This window comes from Cadophora gregata (assembly GCF_030347475.1).
Source record: "Cadophora gregata isolate MNR1 chromosome Unknown scaffold_1, whole genome shotgun sequence".
NCBI classification, from domain to species: domain Eukaryota; kingdom Fungi; phylum Ascomycota; class Leotiomycetes; order Helotiales; family Ploettnerulaceae; genus Cadophora; species Cadophora gregata.
In genome coordinates this window covers 3,096,191-3,117,519 of record NW_026695924.1, presented here as the reverse complement: position 1 = coordinate 3,117,519, position 21,329 = coordinate 3,096,191, and the positions used below count along the sequence as shown (strand labels likewise).

At 47.4% G+C, this 21,329-nt stretch overlaps 9 protein-coding genes across 9 annotated transcripts; 3 read left to right on the top strand and 6 right to left on the bottom strand.

Annotated features, from left to right (window-relative positions):
- Positions 1 to 1,090: 1,090 nt before the first annotated feature.
- On the bottom strand, positions 1,091 to 2,402 carry ONS95_001001 (uncharacterized protein; the record flags this gene model as incomplete). The annotated part of the gene is made up of 2 exons (XM_058494180.1): positions 1,091 to 1,468; positions 1,520 to 2,402. The coding sequence occupies 2 exons, from the start codon at positions 2,400 to 2,402 to the stop codon at positions 1,323 to 1,325; spliced, it is 1,029 nt and encodes a 342-aa protein (XP_058364383.1). The 3' UTR covers positions 1,091 to 1,322.
- Positions 2,403 to 3,680: 1,278 nt separating this feature from the next.
- On the bottom strand, positions 3,681 to 4,304 carry ONS95_001000 (uncharacterized protein; the record flags this gene model as incomplete). The annotated part of the gene is made up of 1 exon (XM_058494179.1): positions 3,681 to 4,304. The coding sequence occupies one exon, from the start codon at positions 4,302 to 4,304 to the stop codon at positions 3,681 to 3,683; it is 624 nt and encodes a 207-aa protein (XP_058364382.1).
- A 1,136-nt stretch (positions 4,305 to 5,440) lies between these two features.
- Positions 5,441 to 5,746, top strand: ONS95_000999 (uncharacterized protein; the record flags this gene model as incomplete). The annotated part of the gene is made up of 1 exon (XM_058494178.1): positions 5,441 to 5,746. One exon carries the CDS (start codon positions 5,441 to 5,443, stop codon positions 5,744 to 5,746), a length of 306 nt encoding a protein of 101 aa, XP_058364381.1.
- Positions 5,747 to 5,748: 2 nt separating this feature from the next.
- Positions 5,749 to 7,693, top strand: ONS95_000998 (uncharacterized protein). Its single transcript, XM_058494177.1, has 2 exons — positions 5,749 to 6,227; positions 6,277 to 7,693. The coding sequence occupies exons 1-2, from the start codon at positions 6,035 to 6,037 to the stop codon at positions 7,326 to 7,328; spliced, it is 1,245 nt and encodes a 414-aa protein (XP_058364380.1). The 5' UTR covers positions 5,749 to 6,034; the 3' UTR covers positions 7,329 to 7,693.
- Positions 7,694 to 8,057: 364 nt separating this feature from the next.
- On the bottom strand, positions 8,058 to 9,061 carry ONS95_000997 (uncharacterized protein; the record flags this gene model as incomplete). The annotated part of the gene is made up of 2 exons (XM_058494176.1): positions 8,058 to 8,936; positions 8,987 to 9,061. The coding sequence occupies 2 exons, from the start codon at positions 9,059 to 9,061 to the stop codon at positions 8,058 to 8,060; spliced, it is 954 nt and encodes a 317-aa protein (XP_058364379.1).
- Positions 9,062 to 10,998: 1,937 nt separating this feature from the next.
- Positions 10,999 to 12,472, bottom strand: ONS95_000996 (uncharacterized protein; the record flags this gene model as incomplete). The annotated part of the gene is made up of 3 exons (XM_058494175.1): positions 11,626 to 12,472; positions 11,459 to 11,572; positions 10,999 to 11,383 (listed from the first exon to the last, which is right to left on the bottom strand). Exons 1-3 carry the CDS (start codon positions 11,850 to 11,852, stop codon positions 10,999 to 11,001), a joined length of 726 nt encoding a protein of 241 aa, XP_058364378.1. The 5' UTR covers positions 11,853 to 12,472.
- Positions 12,473 to 13,095: 623 nt separating this feature from the next.
- On the bottom strand, positions 13,096 to 15,139 carry ONS95_000995 (uncharacterized protein; the record flags this gene model as incomplete). Its single annotated transcript, XM_058494174.1, has 4 exons — positions 13,096 to 13,188; positions 13,241 to 13,401; positions 13,453 to 13,569; positions 13,618 to 15,139. 4 exons carry the CDS (start codon positions 15,137 to 15,139, stop codon positions 13,096 to 13,098), a joined length of 1,893 nt encoding a protein of 630 aa, XP_058364377.1.
- A 2,071-nt stretch (positions 15,140 to 17,210) lies between these two features.
- Positions 17,211 to 20,137, bottom strand: ONS95_000994 (uncharacterized protein; the record flags this gene model as incomplete). Its single annotated transcript, XM_058494173.1, has 2 exons — positions 17,211 to 19,966; positions 20,020 to 20,137. 2 exons carry the CDS (start codon positions 20,135 to 20,137, stop codon positions 17,211 to 17,213), a joined length of 2,874 nt encoding a protein of 957 aa, XP_058364376.1.
- Positions 20,138 to 20,330: 193 nt separating this feature from the next.
- Positions 20,331 to 21,251, top strand: ONS95_000993 (uncharacterized protein; the record flags this gene model as incomplete). The annotated part of the gene is made up of 2 exons (XM_058494172.1): positions 20,331 to 20,529; positions 20,578 to 21,251. The coding sequence occupies 2 exons, from the start codon at positions 20,331 to 20,333 to the stop codon at positions 21,249 to 21,251; spliced, it is 873 nt and encodes a 290-aa protein (XP_058364375.1).
- Between the last annotated feature and the right edge of the window lie 78 nt (positions 21,252 to 21,329).

Here is a 21,329-nt window from a genome sequence, read left to right as displayed (position 1 = left end):
TAATTAAATACCTTTAATAACTTTAAATAACTTTAGATAACTTTTAATAATTTTAAGTAACTTTTAAGTAACTTTTAATAATTTTAAGTAATTTTAAGTGATTTGAAATGAATTTAAGTAATTTCAAGTGAATTTAAGTGAGTTTTAATTAGGTTATAAGTCTCTAATAACTATTCTACTTTACTAGTATATACTTTAATTAGTTTGTTTAATTAATTTTAATTAATTTTTAGTATTTATTAATTAATTTTAATTAATTATAAGAATTGATTAATGAATTTAATTTTTTCAAAGGTCTAATTAAAATTAATTAATTAATTAAAAATATAATTAATTAAAATCACAACCCTGTGTAAGCCCAACGAGCCCCTGTGTCATCCGTGGCGCTGCCATCAGGATTGGGATTCTCGGCAGGCTTTGCCTCGGGGTACTTCATGGCACCTCTACAGCGTGCTTCAAGGTGGCGCTTGGACCAACCCAATCCTGATGGCAGCGCCACGGATAACCCACCCATCAGATCATCTGACCACATGCTCCCCAAAACCTTCCCTAGGTACCTAGGTACCTAGGTAGTAGGTAGATACTTTAAAGTTGCAGCATGACAAAATTGCCCGCCGCATTGCACAACTTCAATTTTTGTTGTGTTAGAACTGTATATTAGCAAGTGGATTGATTTCCTTGTTTTGTTGGGAGGTCGACCTGGTCGTCTTAGAAGGCCACAGTGCAGCTGCAGCTAAACATGGTATTTCCTCACGCAGCTCGGCCTAGGTTCCGGTTCATTTGGCTTTATTTGAGGTAATGTTTAAGGTAAATCTGGTAGATCGAGCTCCCTGTGATTGGATGATAATCGTAAGACGACATCGATTTATTATCTCAAGACATATCTTGAGCTGAAAGCCAGAATTGAGACTCAGAAAACAGGAGTGAGATTTCAAGGTGTACTAATGCAGTAGAGGTTAATAAAATCGTAGCGATAGGGAAAAGATCGCATCCGTGACTCGACTCCAGCTCCATTGGAAAGGAAATATTGCACAGCCTGCGCTGGTTCCGTAGTGTCAAGCACAAAGTTAAGCGACACGGCGATGTCAAAATTGACAAATTTTGTTTGACTGGCCACAGTCTTTCGAACCATGGCGCTCAAGATTCGTATTTAGATCTAAGGTGTTGTTCTCAGAAGACTTTGACAAGTGTCAAGAATTCTAAGAGAGAACGGAAGAAACGAAAGGCATGTACAACAACAAGCTTTTCCCAACCTACACATCCTAATGAACAGACTACCTCTTAATGTTTTATAGGAGAACTGCTGGACAGCCACAAAGCATTTAACTGCTGACAACATCAGAGCCAAAGATACAGACCTTACCATCAGCGCCCTCTGAAATCTCGGAAGGCTCATTGCCCTTGGAAACACCTTCAAAATTGGTGCAAACGCTCTTGACACCGGAAAGTTTGGAGTTGGTAATGGTAGCTTTGGTAACGATTAGAAACTGTTCAAACGTTGTTGAGCCAATGGACTTACCAGTATCACCGAAGTTTCCATTCACACCGGCCAAGACATCACCATCAGTTGCCGTGATATCGTCCAAGATGACGTGGCGCTCCGCGGTTGTTGCGCAATTACCGCAGGCACGGTAGAGCTTTCCAAAGTTGCCAACGGTGAAGCCAGTGACGCTAAGAGTTCCAGCACCGTTATGTTGGAGGACTTTGTCTTCAGCACCGAAAGCTCCGCCTCCTGTGATTGTGCTGGTCTCACCGGCATCTTGCTTCTTAATGGTAAAAGCGTCCTCGCAAACATCTTCCCACCAAACATTTATCAACTTGCAGTTACCTTGGCAATGAATTCCCTCGATTTGGTTCTTTCCGATAATGACGTTAGAAATAGAACCACCATTCTCAATTTGGAAAACTGCATCAGAACCACCACCCTCTGCCTGACCAGTGCAAGAAACACCACGATCAAAGGTGAACATTCCACCATCAAAAGATTCACCAGCGGCAATGGTCTGAACTACAGACAGAACGGAGGTTCCAGAAGATGGTGGCAGGCTGCCACCGCTCGAGGAAGTGCCATTACCAGTAGATGTTCCACTGGTTGGCTTTGGGGTACTGGTATCGCCTGTTTTTGACGCCTGAGATCCACTAGATGATGCCTTGGTGCTTTCTGGAGTGGTATCCCCGGTTGCTGAGGCCTCTGGTCCGGGTGTAAAAGATGCCTTGGTGGACTTTACAGAAGCCTTTTTGGTGGTCGAAGCCTCTGCCTCCACGCCACCAGTATCCAACAAAGAAGAATCGGTTTTGTTGGATGGAAGATCAAGGTCGCAATCACGTCGAGCAAGGGATGGTGCGGCGGAGACGCTGAGTGCAAAGACCAAAGTGACTAGTTGAGCAGTAGAAAACTTCATGCTGCTGTCTGTCAGGTTGGAAGGGATTTGAAACTTGTCAAGCTGGATGTATAATAAGAGATATCGTGATTGATTGATATACGATGCTCAGCACAGTTTGTGTAAGCCGCGAAGCTAGGCGTGAAAAGTGAAAGTGGATGTGTAGAATGATAGAGGATGAAGAAAGACATATCTAGAGGTGAGGGGTATATTTGTCCAGAAAATCCTGACTGCTTAGATTCTCACAAGACGTGGTAGTCGTCTCGTCCCCATAACATTGGTTTACTATTGATTAACAGTGATTAAGAAGAAACTTAATGAGAGGATGTCTCCAAGCAAGAGGATTCCTTACTGAAACAAAGGAGCTTGGCGCCAAGCGCAGTGTCCACGGTTGATGCATGCGGACTGTCCCAGAGAGATCGATTTTGATCTGCAGAGTCGTTTGGGACACATGGTGGTCTATTTCAGACCGGCTAAGAGCACTCTAGTACCCACAATCACCTCACTAACACTTCATATCAGTTCCCTGGGCCTGCCAACGAAAGTCTCTTGCAAGCGTATGTGGGGCTACCATACGCAATCGAAGGAAAATCACTTCAACTCGAACACGTCAAAAGCCTTCAGACTATTGAACAATGCAGGATTTGAATGACTCGCGAGCCGCCGTCATCCCATATACCTAGGGTATCTTCGACAAGAACATAGCCGGAAAGCAAGTAGCTACCCCAGCTAATGCTCGTGAGTTTGCAGCTCTCAAGTTCTAGTGAAACCATCAAATAAATTGCTTCAGACGGATCTGCGCACAATGTACTGTGTGTCGGTAGGTCCCCATCGCAATCACTCTGGCTCAGTTTTGGGCTGTCGATGTCTAGAGCTCCGAAGGTAGAAATCTGCTGCTGAAGACGGTGCGGGCCGCGATAAAGAGTGAACGTGCCGCACCAGTTGCAGAAATCTATATCCAGGCCCATGTGAAATCGTAGATGTGAAAGCTTGGTTAGCGCGGAACAAGATTTTTGGAGATCAGGGAATGGAACGAGGAAATGTGTTTCCTTGTAATAGATAGATCACTTTCCATGGAAGTTACCTCTTGGCGCTTGTTTCAGATGTCGAGATCACGTGCATGTATTTTGACTTCCTACCTACCTACCTAGGTACAATTCCTTTTCCACGGGTCACTTGTCTCGCATCAGGTTTAGTTTTCTGGCTTCAAATTCAGGTTCAATCGGCAGTTTTTATGCCGTCGTATATCATTCTACGTTGACAACCAGTTTCTTCCCGCTGACACCAGCCTTCAACTTGTCAAAGGCAGCTTTGTGCCCCACGTAGTCCGCCTGGAACAACTTCGATTTTTGGAGCAGGGACAATAGTTCCATCTGCCAGTGCTTTTTCGAGGTACTCATTGAACAGCCATTCTCCAATTTTTACTTGATCTGCTCCGTGTCGATAAGCCATCGTCTGAGAGATTTGAAGTCCTTCTGGTGTCTCGCTTTCGGGCCAGGCAGTCGCTAATACGAGCTTTCCACCTTTGCCACCCGAGGACAAGATGACCTCCGAACTTGATTTGGCTGTATCTCCCTCTGTAACCGTATCGAACCCGAGACTGATAGGGGTTCCATGACTCTGCGCAGCAGAGACGATCTTTTCAACTACAGAAGGATCGCGGTAATCAAAAACCTCGAATGCTCCAAGAGACTTTAGATAGGCGTGATGAGTAGGACTTGCAGTAGCAAAAACTTTGAAGCCCAGATTCTTTGCTATCTGGACAGTGGTGGTTCCCACCGAGGAGGATGCGCCCCAGATAAGGAGTCCGGAGCTTTGCGGAGTGATTGGCTGAGTCGGAAGCGGGATTGCAAGATCTACGAAAAGTGCCATGCCTGACGTTGCAACTGCCATTGGGAAGACTGAGCCTTCTTCAAACGACATAGATTCGGGTAACCTCGTAGTAGCGATGTCTTTGAGGACTGTAAATGTCTGAAAAGCTCCATGGTTGATATCCTGAAGATAGATAACCCCTGCAAACCCGGTCACTGTTACGTATCAGTATGTTGTTATTACAAGTTTTTGTTATGAAGGTAAAAGGACGGCTGAAAAGGACTCCACCTCCTCAAAGTACTCACCTTTATCTCCGACTTTGAACTTTGTCACCGATGACCCCACAGCAGCCACAACACCCTTTTATCAAGACATTGAAATCTTGCATCTTCCACTGGATCATGACCGGGGATGTTAACAAATCTGAGTACATGAAGAGAGGCATTGTTGCTCGCATGAATTTAAGAATTATCTTTTACTCCTTGGCATAAGCGGTAAGAAAGCAAGAGAAGGGCGTCCTTACGTCGGCGGGGTTTGCGGTAACCGCATGATTGCGAACGACAATCTCTCTAGGTCCAGGAGTTGGAATTGGTCGACTGACAAGCGTCATTCTGGCATAAGGTGCTTCAAGCACAGCTGCGTAATTGATTTCTGAAGACATGATCCTTTTGCTATGAGGATATCTAATGCTGATCAGCGTTTAGTTGCTGGCTGGAAACGAGATGATTATGTTTACTTGGTCTGTAGTTCTGGGTATCAGAGGATCTTATATTTCTGGACCCTTGTAATCAAAGTTGACGTGAAGTTGAAGGATGTCGTCTTGCCCCAACAGTCACGACCAGTGGTTCGATGTTATCGCTCCCAATTATGTCATCAAAACGATCCAAAAAGCGCGATACACGTTTCTGTTACCGATGATTCCTCCTGTGCCTTATATTTGTATGTCGTTTGATCAAAGCTCGCGTTCGTTGACCGGTAATGGAATCACTTATCGGTGAAGAATGTCATTCGGAGCTAGTGCTTATCTCCCCTATATCCGGTTCCCGGATGTAGACGCCATGCTGGCCTATCGCAAGATGAAGTAGGGACACAAAATACGGTGAGAATAAAAGGCGCCTACAGAGGAGCTCCCAATTATGATCGGTTAAACCCCGTGGATTTCCCTATCAAAACAATGGAAGCGAGGAAGCAAGCGAGTGCCTGTGCATCAGGTCCGTCTCCCTTGGCCTGATCTGATTGGCCAGGTCATGTGCCTTCCAGCTTGGACTTTGATGCATGGCAATGAGCGCACGACTCATCATCTCAAACCAAACATCACTGAACCATCATCAACGATACTGGGATATAAATTGAATTCGGAACACGCCATCAAGCCTGGGAGATCACCGAGTGATGGATCAAGAGGAGAGGCCGATGCCTTGGCGCAAGCATCACCAACAGACAGTCCCGGCGAAGCCGCCGGGAGGCTATTCGGCATCATGTCTGGCATCAGAACCCCTCTCATCGAAAGGACTCATCCAAATACCGGAGTCACAACCTCCAGACTGCGTTAGGACAGGGCTACGCGGGGAAGTGTGCTGTGAGTTCATTTTAGGACAGTTTTTCGTATATTCTGACATGACCAAGCGACTGGGTTCGAGCATAATCCTCGCCTGCCACTTATATGTCTAGAAAATGTTCGAGCTCGACTGGACCACCTCATTACCAAGAACCTATCCATCACAACAAAACTCACTAAATTTAGGGACTCGATTTTGCGTGACTTGTTCTCCCACTTCAGGATCCGGCACGTGGCCGCGGGCCAGTTGTCGCGTGCTGATACGGACACGGAAACACGCGAGATGTGCACCGATGCTTTAAAAATCAAAAAGAAACTCTTGACGGAAAGTCAAAATGACTTGGAGAGCGTGGATGAAGCCCTAGCAGGCCATGCGACTTTCTTGGATTTCTCCAAAAAGGCGCTTCACGAAGTTCTCGCCAATATCAATCTTCTGGAGGCCAATGCAAGTACGCGGGGCGACTATGTTGGTGGCAGTAAGGCATCCAAGTACCCTCCAAAATCTGAAATACTGACCTCGATCAGGATTTCCCATAGATTTCCCCAGAATGACTGCTCTCGCTCGATTGACCGCTGGCGAAGACTATGAAAGCATTCCGTCGACCCTTCCAGAGCCACGACCAAACGTACAAGAACAAGTCAACACATCATTCTACCATTTCACATGCTTTCTCAGCTTACCAGTAGAGGTCCGAGCCATGATCTGGAAATTCTCTCTTCCTGGTCAAAGAATACTCACACATAGTTCGAGGCATAACAGAAATCTAGCGCTGTTATCGACGTGCCTCGAATCTCGCAGAGTTGTGAAATCGGTTTATACTCGAATATTGAGCCCTACATACAAGACAACAGGAACGAATATGGAGTTTACTTGGGTTGATCTCGACAATGATATCATAGTCAGGGACTTGTCAACACCAGACTCTGACAAACCGTCGAAGAACCTTTTCGATAGAACAACTACAGAATTCAACGCAGGGTGCTTTCGAATATTTACTGGTTTAGCAAATGTTAAGCATCTGGCCGTTGCTTTTGATGTACTTCGCCAAAACGGCGGATCTTTCTTCGTGGTGCTGCAAGCTTGCGCCCCAGAACTGGAGACCCTGACCATAATCCCGAGCACGCAAATCGATGGGTCACCATTAAAAAGGTTCAAGGCAGCAGTGAATGATAATGTGCGCCTCATAGAATTGGACTCGAATGTTCTTGACTATGTATGTTTTCGAAGATGCTGTATAGAAGACCGAACATTGAAGCAGAAAGCTCAAAGGGGTGTCACCACTATTGCGACAGCACTGAACCACTCTCAACAGTACAAGACTTTGTTCCCAAGTTTTGTCGCCTCCTCAGAAGGTCTCTGGAATCCAAGAATCAGTGTTGCTCTTGTCACAACTTGGAATGAGGGATGCAAGGGTTGGCAAACAAGACATCTCGACAGAGACTTCTACAATGCCAAATATCTTGGTGAGGATATGAAGATGTATCACGGCTTCGTACAGTCTGGTATGATGTGCAGCGCCGATGGTGAGGTATTGAGTCGCTACGAGGGTATGGCGCGGCTTTTTGAAGAAGTCTGACATTGGTCGATATGCATGCAACATAAAAAGTCTCAAGCGACCCTGCCTGTGCACCTTTTTGTTGATCAGTCAATCACCCATGGGTCGGACTGCAGCCTGCCTAGATCTTTCTATGGTATGGTATGACAAAATGGCAGTGTATGGGTCGTTTCTACCTTGATGCAAGATCTGGCAATGCATCCAGAATTCGTCCTACGTGACGTTCATGATACAAGAAATTAAGGTGGTCTCTCGGCCCCATTCTGGAGCAGTTTCAGCGGAGGTCAAGATGGCATCGAACCCGGAATTCTCAACTTAATGTATTATGTTAAGATCTAGCTCTTCGCCCGTCGATTTGTTTCTTGTATCGCAACGAGAGTTTAACGATCGTGATTTAATTCACGATTTAACGCTTTTCACATTCCTCTCTTGCTGAGCCATCCATCACACAGCCAAGTGAGTACAGAAGGGCTGACATTTTCGGCCATCAAACAAGCGCGGATACTCTGCGAGAATTGCTCTTTGTCCGCGTCACCATTTTCCCCTGGTTCGTTGCCCCAGACACGTTCAGAAACTCCAAGTACTCTGGTCTGACAGTCTCTCGCCCAGATAATTTACAGTTGTCCAAGATTCTGGCTGTCGAAACGAGTGGCTGTGGCCTAGGCTCTATCAATTGCCTTCCTTCGTCGGGTAGTTTAAATTCTGCTCCCAAATCATATCAATATCCTTTCAAACCCCCTTCTCGCTCCATTACGGAAGTAGCACCCCACCCGACTCAGTCCACCTCTTCTTCAACACCCCCATCCTACCGACCAATCTCTCGTTTTCCTCTTCCAATCGTTTTCTACCTCTCTCCAAATCCCGGATGTACTTTCTTGCAAGCACCAGCACTTCGGCCTTACTGACCTTCCTCCCATTTCCATCTGCCCCACCTTCCCTTGGCAGAGCCAACAGCAACGTCTCAAATTGGCCGTTCAGCCGATTCCGATACTGCTTTTCGACATGATTGTGGTTCAGACGGGTGTGTTTCGGTGGGGAATTGGAGCTGTACGAAGATGTTGAGGAGACATTGGGACGGGAAGACGATGCAACAGCGGTCGAAGTTGAGCGTAACCGCTGTTGAGGAGCACTCTTTTTCGTAGGTCCCGGCTCATGTTGAGATCTAGACTGTTTGTTATGCTTCGTATTACAGGCTGACGTTTTCCTGGTAGGAATAAACCCGCCCGAGCCGGTGTGCACGTCTAGGACCGAGCAGGCATTTGAGTTTTCATTTGGAGAGCAAACGTTTGACAGGGTTGCTGATGTTTGCGATGCCGAAACGCAACTGCTATGTGGTGCTACTGGAGCGGCGGGCCCTGGCTCTGTTTGCTGAAAGCCAGGGACGTTATTGTATGCTTTAGTGGCGAGCTCTTCTCGTGTATTGAAGCCGGTGGAGTTTGGTGTTATCAGAGAGCCGAAATTACGGTCGAAGGGGTTCCAGCTGCTGTCCTGATATGTGCTTGACAGCGGCGTGCTAAGATATGGACTTTCTGGAGAAGACAGTGGCGAGAATGGCCATGTGTTGATATTCACAGAGTTGCATAATTGCGGGCTCATACCATAGGTCCCTGGGCCGATATCGAGGTAGCCCTATATAAGCTTTTAGCATGTGGTTTTGTGGTGGTATGGCGGGGTTCTACGCTGGCCTGGTCCATGGGATCGCTCATGTAGCATTCTTCGACGGTTCTGATGTTGGTTCTATTGAAAGCCATCATGGAAGATACAAGTATGTTGTTTTCGGGTTGTCTATTTTATTTTGGGTCGATAATGAAGAAACAGGTTTTCGAGGGGTGCACAGCTTGAGATATAGATTCCGCCTCTGCGAGAAACATTCGATAGCCTGGAAGAGGATGTTGCGGAGATGCACAGACACACGGGGTTGTTTCTGGACCAGCACCACTTTATGAGCTCATATTTTCCGAAGTTCAAGAGCTGTTACTGGAACACAAAATTTCGACCTTACGTGCATTGGTCTAGTATCCCGGATGGAAAGTCCGGTCAACACACGGCTTTTCACGAACGTGGGAGGGGTTCATTAGCTTCTAGCCTTCTACCTGACAGCCCCAAAATCGTTCTCACAGAGATGAACCCAGAGCTAGCTCGAAGTGACATCCCAATCGACGGTGGTTATAGAACGGCATAGATCTAGGGTGATCTCCTTCGGGCCTCTTGCCCATGATCCCAATGTCCAGAAGTACTATTGAAAACAAGCTCTCCACTTTGTAAAGAATAGGCGATGGCTTACAGAAACGTCGATGCAAAGCATGATTTGGCATTTTGGGATACCCGAGTAGCTTCGGTTATTGTTCCATCTTGCTGATGTGCGGCACTGAACTTCTCTTGCACTTGCCCACATCTCCAAACAATGCATCACGTGCGCAGTCTTTCCAAGCCTTCATTGGACAGTGAGCAGACTCCGGGGGGAGTGTCAGGCCACATTTTCGAAAAGCTGAGCCGAGTAGGGTCTTTATTTTGAGACCAGATCCATGTGCAACGGAAGAAGCCTCAGTTCCCCCGCCGTGGCTGGTGACATCTGGGATCGGCTTCTACCGATGGCCCGTTGATTGATCGTCGATCTTCACATGGCGCTCTCACCAACGCTATTTTGGATCTAAGCAAGTTTACAGTACCCCGCATCTGGACATTCCAACCACAAGAAATATTTTACGGGATTACAGTATTCATTCTGACAGCCAAGATCCAATGAACTTTACAGCTTATCTGATTAGTAATGAAGCCATTCATCACCACCCCGCCACCCGATCTTACCCCTCATCTAAGAATGCTCAGAGCAGGTGCATGTCTGGCTTAGCAGGGAAGTAACACTTGCACGCCTTAAATCTCTCAGGGCGTATCATTCACGTTTTCAGGGGATTTGCCTGTGACTTTATTTCACTATCCGTTATGCTGGGATCTGTAGGGCTGAGCCATGCACATCATACGATTTTGGCCTCACGAGATTGCATGTATCTGGACGTTGTGGAGCAATTAAGCACCTGTTTCAGATCGTGGCTTTACTAAGTGAGTATTACTGTAAGCAGTCTGTTCTAGCTTCCTTTCCAATATTGGATGTTGTTCCCCAGATACTGTTCTTGGCGAGAATAATCAATAGTCGCCGTGTGTAGACTTTAGAAGGATGCTAACGCTGGTGGGATAAGCCATTGAGGACATCCGCTGCTCGCAAGCGTTCCCCCACCTGAAGACCTCTTGGTTTTTAAGCAGACAGGCAGAACGAATAGCTATAATCTTTAACCGAGGCAACCCCCGCTTCCAGGTATGTCGATCATTCACCTCATTGGGCAATGTAAACATCGGAATGGTAAGCGAAAGCCTCTCGCCGAGCGTCGGTTTCAAGTCTCCGAATAAATCATCGAGATGATATTATTTAATCATCTGCAAAGGCTGGAAAATGGAAGCAGAACAATATAATCAATTTGAGGAGTCTGAAGATGCATTTTGCCCCTTCCTTTCTTCGTATCTAAGTCATGGTTTTACCAGTGCGTCTGGAGCCATTCCCACCCCCATTCCCTCCTTCACTCCTTCCTGCCCGCAAAGCCCAGAATATTAATCCTATATACAAGAAATTTGTTCAATCTTCCACTTCGGACCTCTTTCTCGCACCTTGCCAACTTCGCATTCGAGAGGTAAATCCTTATACCCAAGCCTTTTCAAGGTTATTCACGAAGTTAGCATCCTTGAACGGCACATTCGCCATGCCAAAATCTGTGTTCTGAAGAGCAGTTCTGGCTGGTCCAGGTAGACTTTCCCAGTCAATCTTCCAGAATCCCAATCCCTCGGTATTCGTGAATTGCAACTCATGATTTCTGGGGAATTCGGTGTAGTATTCGACCTTGATGCGATCTCCCTTTCTCAATGGGTTGGTCGACTTCTTATATCCACCGTGTCCGGACGCCGCTGCACCAATCAGTGTTGGGTTTGCAACGGCGGGGTTGTTGAGCCAGACGACGGTGCTCTCCCACTCGTGGCGGTGACCGCTGACAACATCTCCTGCTGCGGGCTGATCTTTTGGCCAGTACCTAAATGGTGACCAGTCAGTGCAAACTCTCAAGCAAGGTGACAGTGTCAAACTTCATGAAGATGCTGTTACTTACCACGCATACATGATCGCAAATCGTCCATTATACCAAGCAGTTCTGACATAAGTCTGCTGACGATCTGTATATCTGCACCCAGCTGAAGGGTTTCCAGTATCGTCAAGCCCACCACTGTATGCCAGTCAGACCAAATTCTGCAATGGACGGAATAGGATATATCAAACCTCGTATCTCCCTTAGCATTGACAGCAGTCATCACCTGGCAACCATGGGCAATGTGTAGATAAGGCTCAAATCTTCTGATAGCATTGCCAATGGCTCCGCTAGGAAGACTCTCCGCCAGTGGCCACAGCGAATCATGGGGAACCACTGCTCTTGATTGAAGTGCTACAGGCGAGGCATTGATGCTTGCTGCAGTAGCCAAGAGGGAAAGAATGTTGAAGAGCTGCATGGTGTTGATCACTACTAGTTAAAGCAGCGAAGGCGGGCGAAGTAAAAAGAGTGTGGTATGACAAGGAGTCGAAGAAGATCGCTTGGTGGTGAGAGGAAACGACCGGAAGCTGGTCTTCTTATATCATAACCTTCAACTTCTGGCCATGGCCAGCTCAATCTACCGATCATATCGGCAAGATAACGGAAATGTCACTAAGATTGGACTAAACTCTCATTGACTGCATCTTGACGGGGTGGGAGAACGTGGCTAGTCGTGCGGCTCACCTGCCAATGATCTCCGCAAGGGAAGCCGACCTTTGGATGGTGTCAACCTCTTGTCATCTCACGTTTCTCTCTTCACAGCCTTGATAGTGGGGTGTTGGATTACTTGGCATTGCTCGCAAAGAAATGGGCTAAGATGAAAATAGCACATACATGGTCCTGGCTTCTGTTGGCAGCTTGGGTCACTCGTCCGTCAGGGTGAAGTTGCACTTCAATGAAGCCTGCAAATGACTCGCATGAAACTCGAAGCGAACTTTCGATTACGACAAAGCTTTGTCTTCCCCAATACTTCAAGGACAACGATCTGTTATACACAGTTCTGACTTATCTGAAGAGTCCAACTGTCAATTGCCTTGCTCTTAGTTGAAGATTAAAAGATACTTCGAGGGGGATCTCCACGCCTTACCCAGGTTATCCTAAAATCATAAGCTTTTACTGCAAATCACCGGTCAAATGCCTTAAATAGCATAGGTCTCTAACTGATCTGTGCTCAGAACGCCTCGCAACTAGTGGTACCTGGCTGTCGGGAATTCGGCGGCAGCATTTCGGCAAGATTCTCGTCTGCACCACCTGAGCTTTCCTCCTTCCTTTCTTGGATTTGATTTAAGAGCAGATGTGCCCCTTTGTTATTTGGAGTAAACCAGCCATTTCGGTTCCTACTCGGCATTTGCCCCTCTCGTATACCTCATCTGTTGACTCGACTCGTGCTAAACTTCCGCGCAACGTCTCGTCGACTGGATCACTGTCGAAGTTCTTTAGAACAATGTGATTCTTGATTTTATATTTGTGTTTTCCGAATATCAACCCCCAATACGCCGACCACCAAACCCCTACGTAACGTCGCTCCGCTGAATGCGTGTAGAACGAGCCGAAAGTGCAAGTCCAACATACTTCGCTGCCACCGCAGATACCATGCAATCTCATGTAATTGTGAACGAGGGAATCCAAAATTCTCAGGCTTTTCAGGGTCATTTTCATGTTTAACATCCTTCATCAGTCCTCAAGTCATCAAACACCGTCGCAAGTGCCGCTATAATACAGTAGTTGATTTCTGGCGCAACGTTCAAGATATACTGTCATAGACTTAGCGAGGGCTTCAAACTGTGATGGGCTTCGACAGCTTACCGAATGTTTCTTGGCCTTCGATTCGAGCGAGATACGCCCAATTTGGACACCACCCCAGCTCACAATTACATTCTCTAGAGATTCATCACCTCGAGCTGACCATTCCACAGTGCCCGCCAGTGCGTCATTGCTTCCAAGATTTATTATCCAGTACGGACTCGCTAAAATCATGTCAGTATGTCATTCGACCCTTCATTGACAGGACTGCTCACAATACAATGTATTCCTGATGGTGAACAGAGAAGTGCCATTTGGTGCTTCGGCCACTCTAGTACTGCCTGTTTTCTTCTGCAGTGTCAAGATTGGTGTGTCATCAATATCCGAGAGATCTATTTGTAGTCAGCATATTGCATTTGAAGATCAAGCGAGGTACTTACCAGTCTTGCGACTCAATGAATTGCTGTGTCCAAAGCTTTTGAGTATTTTGGCACCATCATCATTCTCTATTACCCATTCCATCTTGGAAAAGTTCGTCACTCTCCTCGTCATCTTGATTTGCATGCCTTCTCGTCCAGCAAGAAAGCCCTTTGTGAACCAAATACCGGACTGGACTGAAGTTTTCGGTGGCGCAGGCAGTAAATCCGACCGAACACTGGGAATTTTCTCGATCTCCGCCTTCCTTTGCAGCCGAGTCATTGTCGGCTCAGTTGCTACGGGTTTCCTGGGAATTTGGATCGGGTGTTCGGGAAGAGTCTGCAGAGGAGAACGCGTAGGAGTCACTTGGAGGGAACTTCTCCTTGATATCGAAGGTCGAGGCAAAGGGAATTGAACCGAGTATCTGGTTGGAGAAGTCTTACTCGCTTTTAGGCTCCTCAGAAATTCCTCATCCAAAGTTTTCTGAGCTTGGGTATGAATAGGGACCTCCTGAATCGGGTGTCTCTGGATTTGGGCTGGGATTTGAATTTGCATCGACTGCCTGCTTGCTTTGAGGCGATTAATGGACTCTAGGCGGCTAGTTGGCGAAGATGCAGGAGAAAATGTAATGGATTGCCTGCTCGGTGAGATCTTCCTTTCCTCAAGTGTCCTCAAGAGCTCTTTTGTGTGATCAGGTATTGGTGCTGACTGTCGAACTTGGTCTCGATACTTCTGGGCCTTCCGTTCCGCATAGGTCGGTCGGGTCGTTGGGAAACACAGTTCCCATTCCGGATGCACGAGGGGAGGTGATTGAGAAGGAGCAGAGCTCTGTGTTGAGATTCTCAATTGAGGGGGAACGTTTGATGTCTTGTTGAGAGGAGCTTGTGATGGAGATGGAGCAGTTTCTGGAAGAGGAACCAAGCTTGCAATGGTTGGGTACGTCCTTTGATGGGCTGCAGGAATCTTCAGAACAGATTCAGGCTTGTGATTTGAGTTGCTTGAATTGGGAGGAAGTCCAAAGCTCATTCTACGAGAGGTACTCGCAGCACGCGATGGACTTCTGACAACCTCTGAGGACCGGCGAAGGGAACAATTTCGATTGAGCTTATTCGCTGGAGGAGCTGGCGGAGGAAGTTTAGGCATATCAGGAAACATGAGTTCGTCATCACGTGCTGGACTGGACACTGTGGCTGTGATGTTCTTCGTCAAAGGTGGAGTTTTGGGACCATTTGAATCGTTCAAACTGGAAGAATCGCTGAACGCGGACTCCAGAGGAGACGAGGATGAGTGTACTGAAGAGTCATCGTGTTCTGAATACTTTGGCATTTCGACACCGATTGGAGAAACTTGAAAGTCTGGGAGAGTAGCAGCCCAGGTCTTTACCTTCGCGTCGACCGGAGTTGAAAGTGAGGCTTTTGGAGGATCTTCTCTAAGGTACTGAAAAATCATGTCCATCAAAATCGCGCTGTCCGGGGATTCTACTGGCTGCTCGTATCCCTTTGGGTGGCCAAGCTGGCTGCCGGGAAAAAGAGTCGACGCATCCATAGCTGTGGATATCTGCATGCAAGGAAACGATACAAGTGAAATAAAAAAAAAAAACGAGGAGATACTGGTATTCAATGGATATCAGAAACAGAAAGAGGATTCAAGATCCAGGAGAAGGAAGCGGGGAGGAGGGGCAAGGGAGGACATAAAAGAAGGCTCTTCAATACAAACCATCTAGACTCATCATGCTGTCAGGAAGTCTGGAGATATACGAGCCCAACACGAACCTTAGCTATTTTCATAGGAACAGCCATCGTGGCGCGGGTTGTCTGATGGAGGGATGATCTAGGTTGTCGTTGGTAGGACGGCTTGCGCGAGGTTAAGCTGAGTCGCTCGGGCGCATTAAGCGAGTCTGACGGACAATTCTATTTTGGGGACGGGAAGTGGTCCTGAGTGGCTGCTGCATTGCCTGGGCATGGGAGCAACGGCCTATGATATGATTGGAGCTCGTCAGCATCAGTCAAAGGCCAAGGCCAAAATGTCAGCCATCAACCCTCAGCCTTGGGCGGCGAAAGAAAGGAAAGGGAAAGGAAAGGGAAAGGAAAGGGAAAGGAAAGACTGTCAGCCGAAATAGCTGGGACGCTGAGGCTGAGTTTGTCTGGCTACACGTGATCTTCACAAGAAGTTCAGGATTCGGAAGGATGAAGGACCGCAAGCAAGCAAGCAAGCAAGGCTTGAAGACATCAACATACATGATTTGCGTCCCAGGAATTCCTGCCATATCGACTGACCCGTGTCTGTAAGGAACTTACGACAAGCTCTGGAAACTGGATTGGAAGATGAACTGCACCTCGGCCAAACCCCTGTTCGCTCGGTACTCGCTTGAATAATCTTCACCTGCGCAAAACCTTGTACAAGCCACATCTCTCCAGTAGGCGGAATTTTTACTCAAAGTCTATTTTCTGACGGTATGCGATACGAAAGTCTCGGCCCAGGTTTGGGAATGCCTTCCCACGGGTACCTCGAGCACGGAACGGCGAGCACGGGACATGGTGCAGACATGCTGCATGATTTCCCGAGTGGCACCACCTCAAGGTTGGGCTAGCCCTTCGTCGTCATAAATCACCTACAAGATGCCGCACAATCAACAACTGAGCCAGTTTTGACAATGATGCGACAGCCTGTGAAGAAGGTCCGAACGGCAACTTATGCACAGTCTGCATGAGAGCCACTGGCCACAAGGATGGCACCAAGTGGTACCATGTCACGATATCAATGGTCGTGTTTCAAGATGTAGCAATATATTTACTACAGTACACGTGAAGGGTCAACAATGGAGATGCGATCACAGGATACCTTCCAATAAGACTGAGCAGCGACATCAAATTGCGCTATCATCATATCCACCCTAACAATCTTTGGCCGTGAAGACATCAGGAACCTGGCAGCAGCTTGCAACTGCTCCTCTGGCCCCACCTCTCCAAAAGAAATTGTCACGTTGCCAGAAATTAAATGTAAATATCTTCCAGGTTCTTAAGCACGGCTCTCTTCCAATCAAAAACAATATTCTATCCTGACACAGGCCTTGAAGACGAAAGCAGATATGGAATTATGGAGAGCTGGCTTAGCGGGAGTCTCGACATGACCAAGATAAATCACAAACAGAACGTTCGCAAAAAGTATATCTTCACTTCTCTTCTGCCGGTCGAATTGAATGTATCAAAAACAATGAGTTTTCAGCGGTTAAAACAGCAAAACTCACAGATTGATCGCGATGAGGCGGACCTATGCGAGCAACAAGCGACCAGTCTGATCAGAAACCATAAACCTGCTACGGTTTTAAAGAGGCATCACCGTGACGTAGAGACGTGGGTGCTTATAAACAAAACTCCTTACTTGCTTAGCAGTAGTAGCAGCTACTAATTGTGCTTCGGATGAGCTGGAAGTGAATGGAAGATTGGAACTCATGATGGATAGAAGAGTTCATTCTACAGAGCACACATTCATACACTTGACGTCGGGTGCAGGAAATGAGACGTGCAGAATCCCACTTCACTGGACATGAAGACCATGAAGTTGGACAGGTTTTCTTCGGGTATGCTCTCTGGAAAGAGTGGGTTATATGTGTGTTCTAGAGGTTTACAGATTTTGAATAGTAATTCGACATCTCTAACTTCGTCAGAAGTTGCAAAATTGTATTCTCTTCTGCAAGATCATCACCATCAAACAGCCCCTCTTGTGCCGTCGTCCTGCTATCAGCAATCTTCCTTTCTCCGTATCCCTTCTTCTCACTCAGCCCCCTACAGACATTAATGAACACCTCGACCTTCTTCCGGAACCTCAAATACAACGTCATTAGGTCGTCATTCGCACTTTCTTCTTGAATGACCAGATCTCGCTCTCGGGAGAGTTTCGAGAATTGCAAGACAAGTGCAAAGATCTCTTCAAGCAGGTTCATGACTGGCTGCTGCCGCTTGCGTAGCAGAAGTGAGAACATGATTCTGTCCAAAACCCGCTCGTGGTATTCTCTGAGTTTGTCTAATCCTTCGTTCTGGCCGAGAGTGATGTAGTCGCCGTCCGTCTTTAGCCTCTCTTCAATCTGGTCCAATTTGCGGTCGAAGATCCGCCATGTTGTTTCAATTCCAGTGTCGAAAAAATAGCCACTTATACTTGATATGAAATGGTGAGCTTCGATGCGGAATCGTTGAGCAATGCGCTCAACTCCTCGCCAGTTGGATGAACGGTTGGTAGTATCCCTGAAGAGGGCTGACACGACGTAAAGCATGCGAACGACACGAAGCAATAGTTTGAACAGCTGGTCGTACTTGAACAGAATCATAGGTGTAATGACAGCCTCAAGTGGCTGCGGTGGCTTATAAGAAAGGCGAAGGAAATCCAGAGCTTCGACAGAATCAGGATTCATGCACTTGTCAATTTCTTCTGCTGTCATATCGCGAACTGAGAAGCTCAAATCACCCGGAATCGTACTTTGGTCCAGATAAGTGCCAGCACGGGATTTATTCAGTGGTTGGCTGGATGTATAGCTGTCGGTGAGAACTCCCATCAAAGCAAGCCTTAGTTCGGAACTTGCTGGAGGCCAGGTATCTCTACCGCCAAGTCGGAGACCCATCATACCTCCCGACCTTGCAACGCCTCTTTGTCGTTCAGCACTTTCTAGTTCCGGATCAAATAGTGCATGTGAAAGCCTGCTTGAGAATACGCCATTGCCTAGAAGCTGGAAGCTTCGTTGAATGGAAAGATGCTCTCGGATTTGATGAGACTGGAAGAACATTCGCATGCAAGTTCCATTGATGAGACGAGCCTGAGCTGCGATGATCGGGTTGAATGACAGTACCGGTGCTAGTGAGATCGGTGGAGCAAAAACAGAGTCATCGTTGTCGATTACGGATTGACTAGAGGTGAGATATGTATTCAGACAGCACGAAAGGTGGTCTTGCTGCTCGGTAAAAGCGAACGGCTGATTGAGAGCATGTATTGAAGCCAGGACGTGGGCTTGCATGTCCTCTTCTGGCTTCCCAAAGAAATCGAGACTAAAAGGGACTGGATCGGCCAGGTGACGAACGGAAGAGGATGCGTCCTGTGAGAAATTCTGTAGAGCCTGGATCAAGTCTCTCTCGTACCGCAAAGCTTTTGACTCTACATGAACAATATCCTGCCAGGAGAATTTCCATTCAAGGATTGGCGGATTCGCCGATGCCACCACATCTAACCTGGCGAGCGGATGCCCTGCATGATATGATCTCAAGAATCGCAGACTCTTTCCTACTTCAAACATAGCTCGAGCGTCTTCCGGGGCGATGAATGCTGGAACTTTGTCATAGTCGAGAACATAGTCAGGCTCGTTCATCACCAGACCTTGATCGTCTACCCATTCTTTGGTGTCAACCGTTACGAAGCTTTTACCAGGTCCATCCTTAGTGAGAGGTACACCAGCCTCCCTTTGCAGACCAAGCCACTCACTCGCAAATGCAAGCCAAGGATGTGACACTCGTGAAAGAATCTCAAGCAAGATCTCCCTCAATGCATCTGTCCTGTGCTCGAGAAGTTGGATCTCTTCGAAAATTGTAGATAGCATCGACTCGTCACTTCTGGTTGCTGAAGTGTTTACGACGATGCGTCTAAAGCAGGTGAGTAACGAGTGCGCTGGCCGAAATAAAGCCTGCAGCTGCAAGATACTACTATAGCCCACTGCTGACGCACTTAGTCGTGACTGAATCGTTGCCAGCAGAGTGGAAACACCATCTGCTAGAGCAATACGACCTGAAGACTTCTCGCTTGCATAGGTCGTTTCAACAAACTTCTGAAGCGACCTTGTGATATTTCCACATTCCATGAATATGATTGAAAGGCTCTCCAAAGAGTCACCTGCGTAGCCACTTATCCTCATGAAGGAACGAGCGGGCACAAACGACTGCCCTCTCTCGTCCCATGAGAAAAGGACAGAACTCCGCCCCAAGCCCAAGGCAAGGAGAGATGACGCATATATCTTGGAGTCCACGACGAGATGCTCGGTATTCTTGATACGTAACGAGTCTTCCCTCGAAGCAATGACGGTATCCAGAACCGATGGGCCAGCCTCCGCCAAATATGACGTACAGAGTATCTCATCTTTCTGCCTCTCAAACCCTTCCCAGGTCTGGTGGTTCACAATCTTTATAGGAGTTTCATTTGGAAGTATCCAGACATCAGCATCTTCGTCGCCTTTACAATCAACTGCCGAAATCGACTCTTTCACGACATCGGTCGTGCGGCCGGGCGTTGGGACCGGCTTCGCGAGGTCGAACGGAAGATCTGGAATACTGAAGAATACATTTTCTTCTTGGAGGAGAAACTGTTCCACTATTTCTGGAAGAGCTTCGTCGATGTCTGGCTATTGTTAGTCAACAAAGCCTCCCCCCTCTTTTGCCAATACTACCTACCAACAAGTCTTAGATCTGAGAACAGCAGGCTTTCTGGACCATCTCTTAGAAATCTCGAAGGTGCCCAGAGATCTGGTATCGCAAATACGTCTCCCTGGTCGATGTTGTCGTCGGTCATGTTCGCATTTCATCGCAAGTCGCGTAGTGTGGACTGTTTTCTTTGGGTTGACGCGTTTCTGCAGTGTCGGATCATCAGTGGGAAGAGCCGACGCTACTGACTGGTTTCTATGACATGCAAAGCCCATCCCATCTGTACCTGGGATTACGCATCAGACATCCCACTCTCAGTCTCAGGCCGACATATCTTGAACATGCCTCCTCGGAAAAAGACCAAAGGGAGTGTGCGTGCGCCGTCGACTCCTGCCAGAGATGACGATTCGATGGCTGTTGACACGCCTCAAACCGATCCCACCGGAGCGAAGCCAAAACCTTACGATCTACTGAAGGACCCTTGGACAGACGAGCAGGAGACATCACTCTTCAAGGGGATCATCAGGTGGAAACCGGCTGGTTAGTTGCCCGATTTTACTCAGCAAAGCGCAATTAACGTTAGACCAGGCATACACAAGCACTTCCGTATGATCGCAATATCAGAACATCTACGAAATCATGGCTACGATCCTACAATTGAGCAGCATACGCGCATACCTGGGATATGGCAGAAGCTGCGCACGATGTACGACCTGGAAATCATTGACGACCGGGAAAATTACATCGATGACCAAGATCAATTCATGGAATTCAAGCTGCCGGAAGAGGAATTTGAGGATATGATGTTTATGAAGGGGCAGAGAACCGCTGCCGAAAACGCGGCCAGTGAGGCTCCATCTTCACCTCCTCAGCTAGGCCGATTACCATCGCCGTCAGGAGCAAGGAAACGCAAGAGGGGAGACACTGTTGCTACAAAGAATAGGGCGGATACCGTGGACGATACAGATGAGGCCAGGACATCGCCAGCCAATTCTCCACCGAAGTCAACACGAACTGGGAGAAGTACCAATAGGTCAATAGGGCGTCTGAAGGGAGACTCGACTTCGAGACAGCATAGCAAAGATACGTCTGCTACTGCGGATACGGCAGACGAGGATGATGGAGGAGAAGAAACAGAGGAGGTGGCAGAGGAAGATGAGGATGCCGAGGAGGAAGAAGGGACTGCTTCTCCAAAGCCTTCCAAAGCCTCAAAGGCAAAGGCAGATCCGCGGACAACTAGGAAAAGCAGGAGGAAGAAGTAGAGTGCATTTTTAAGTGTAAGATCAGGCGTTGGGCATACTATTCGGCATGGCATATTATGGAGTCTTGGGACGTTGGGA

What these genes read in the sequence shown, in the direction of transcription:
- ONS95_000998 (XM_058494177.1), top strand. Translation starts at nt 6,035, where the DNA reads ATGTGCACCGATGCTTTAAAAATCAAAAAGAAACTCTTGACGGAAAGT. An exon ending in GGGCGACTATGTTGGTGGCA is followed by an intron (nt 6,228 to 6,276) that starts GTAAGGCATCCA and finishes GACCTCGATCAG; the next exon opens with GATTTCCCATAGATTTCCCC.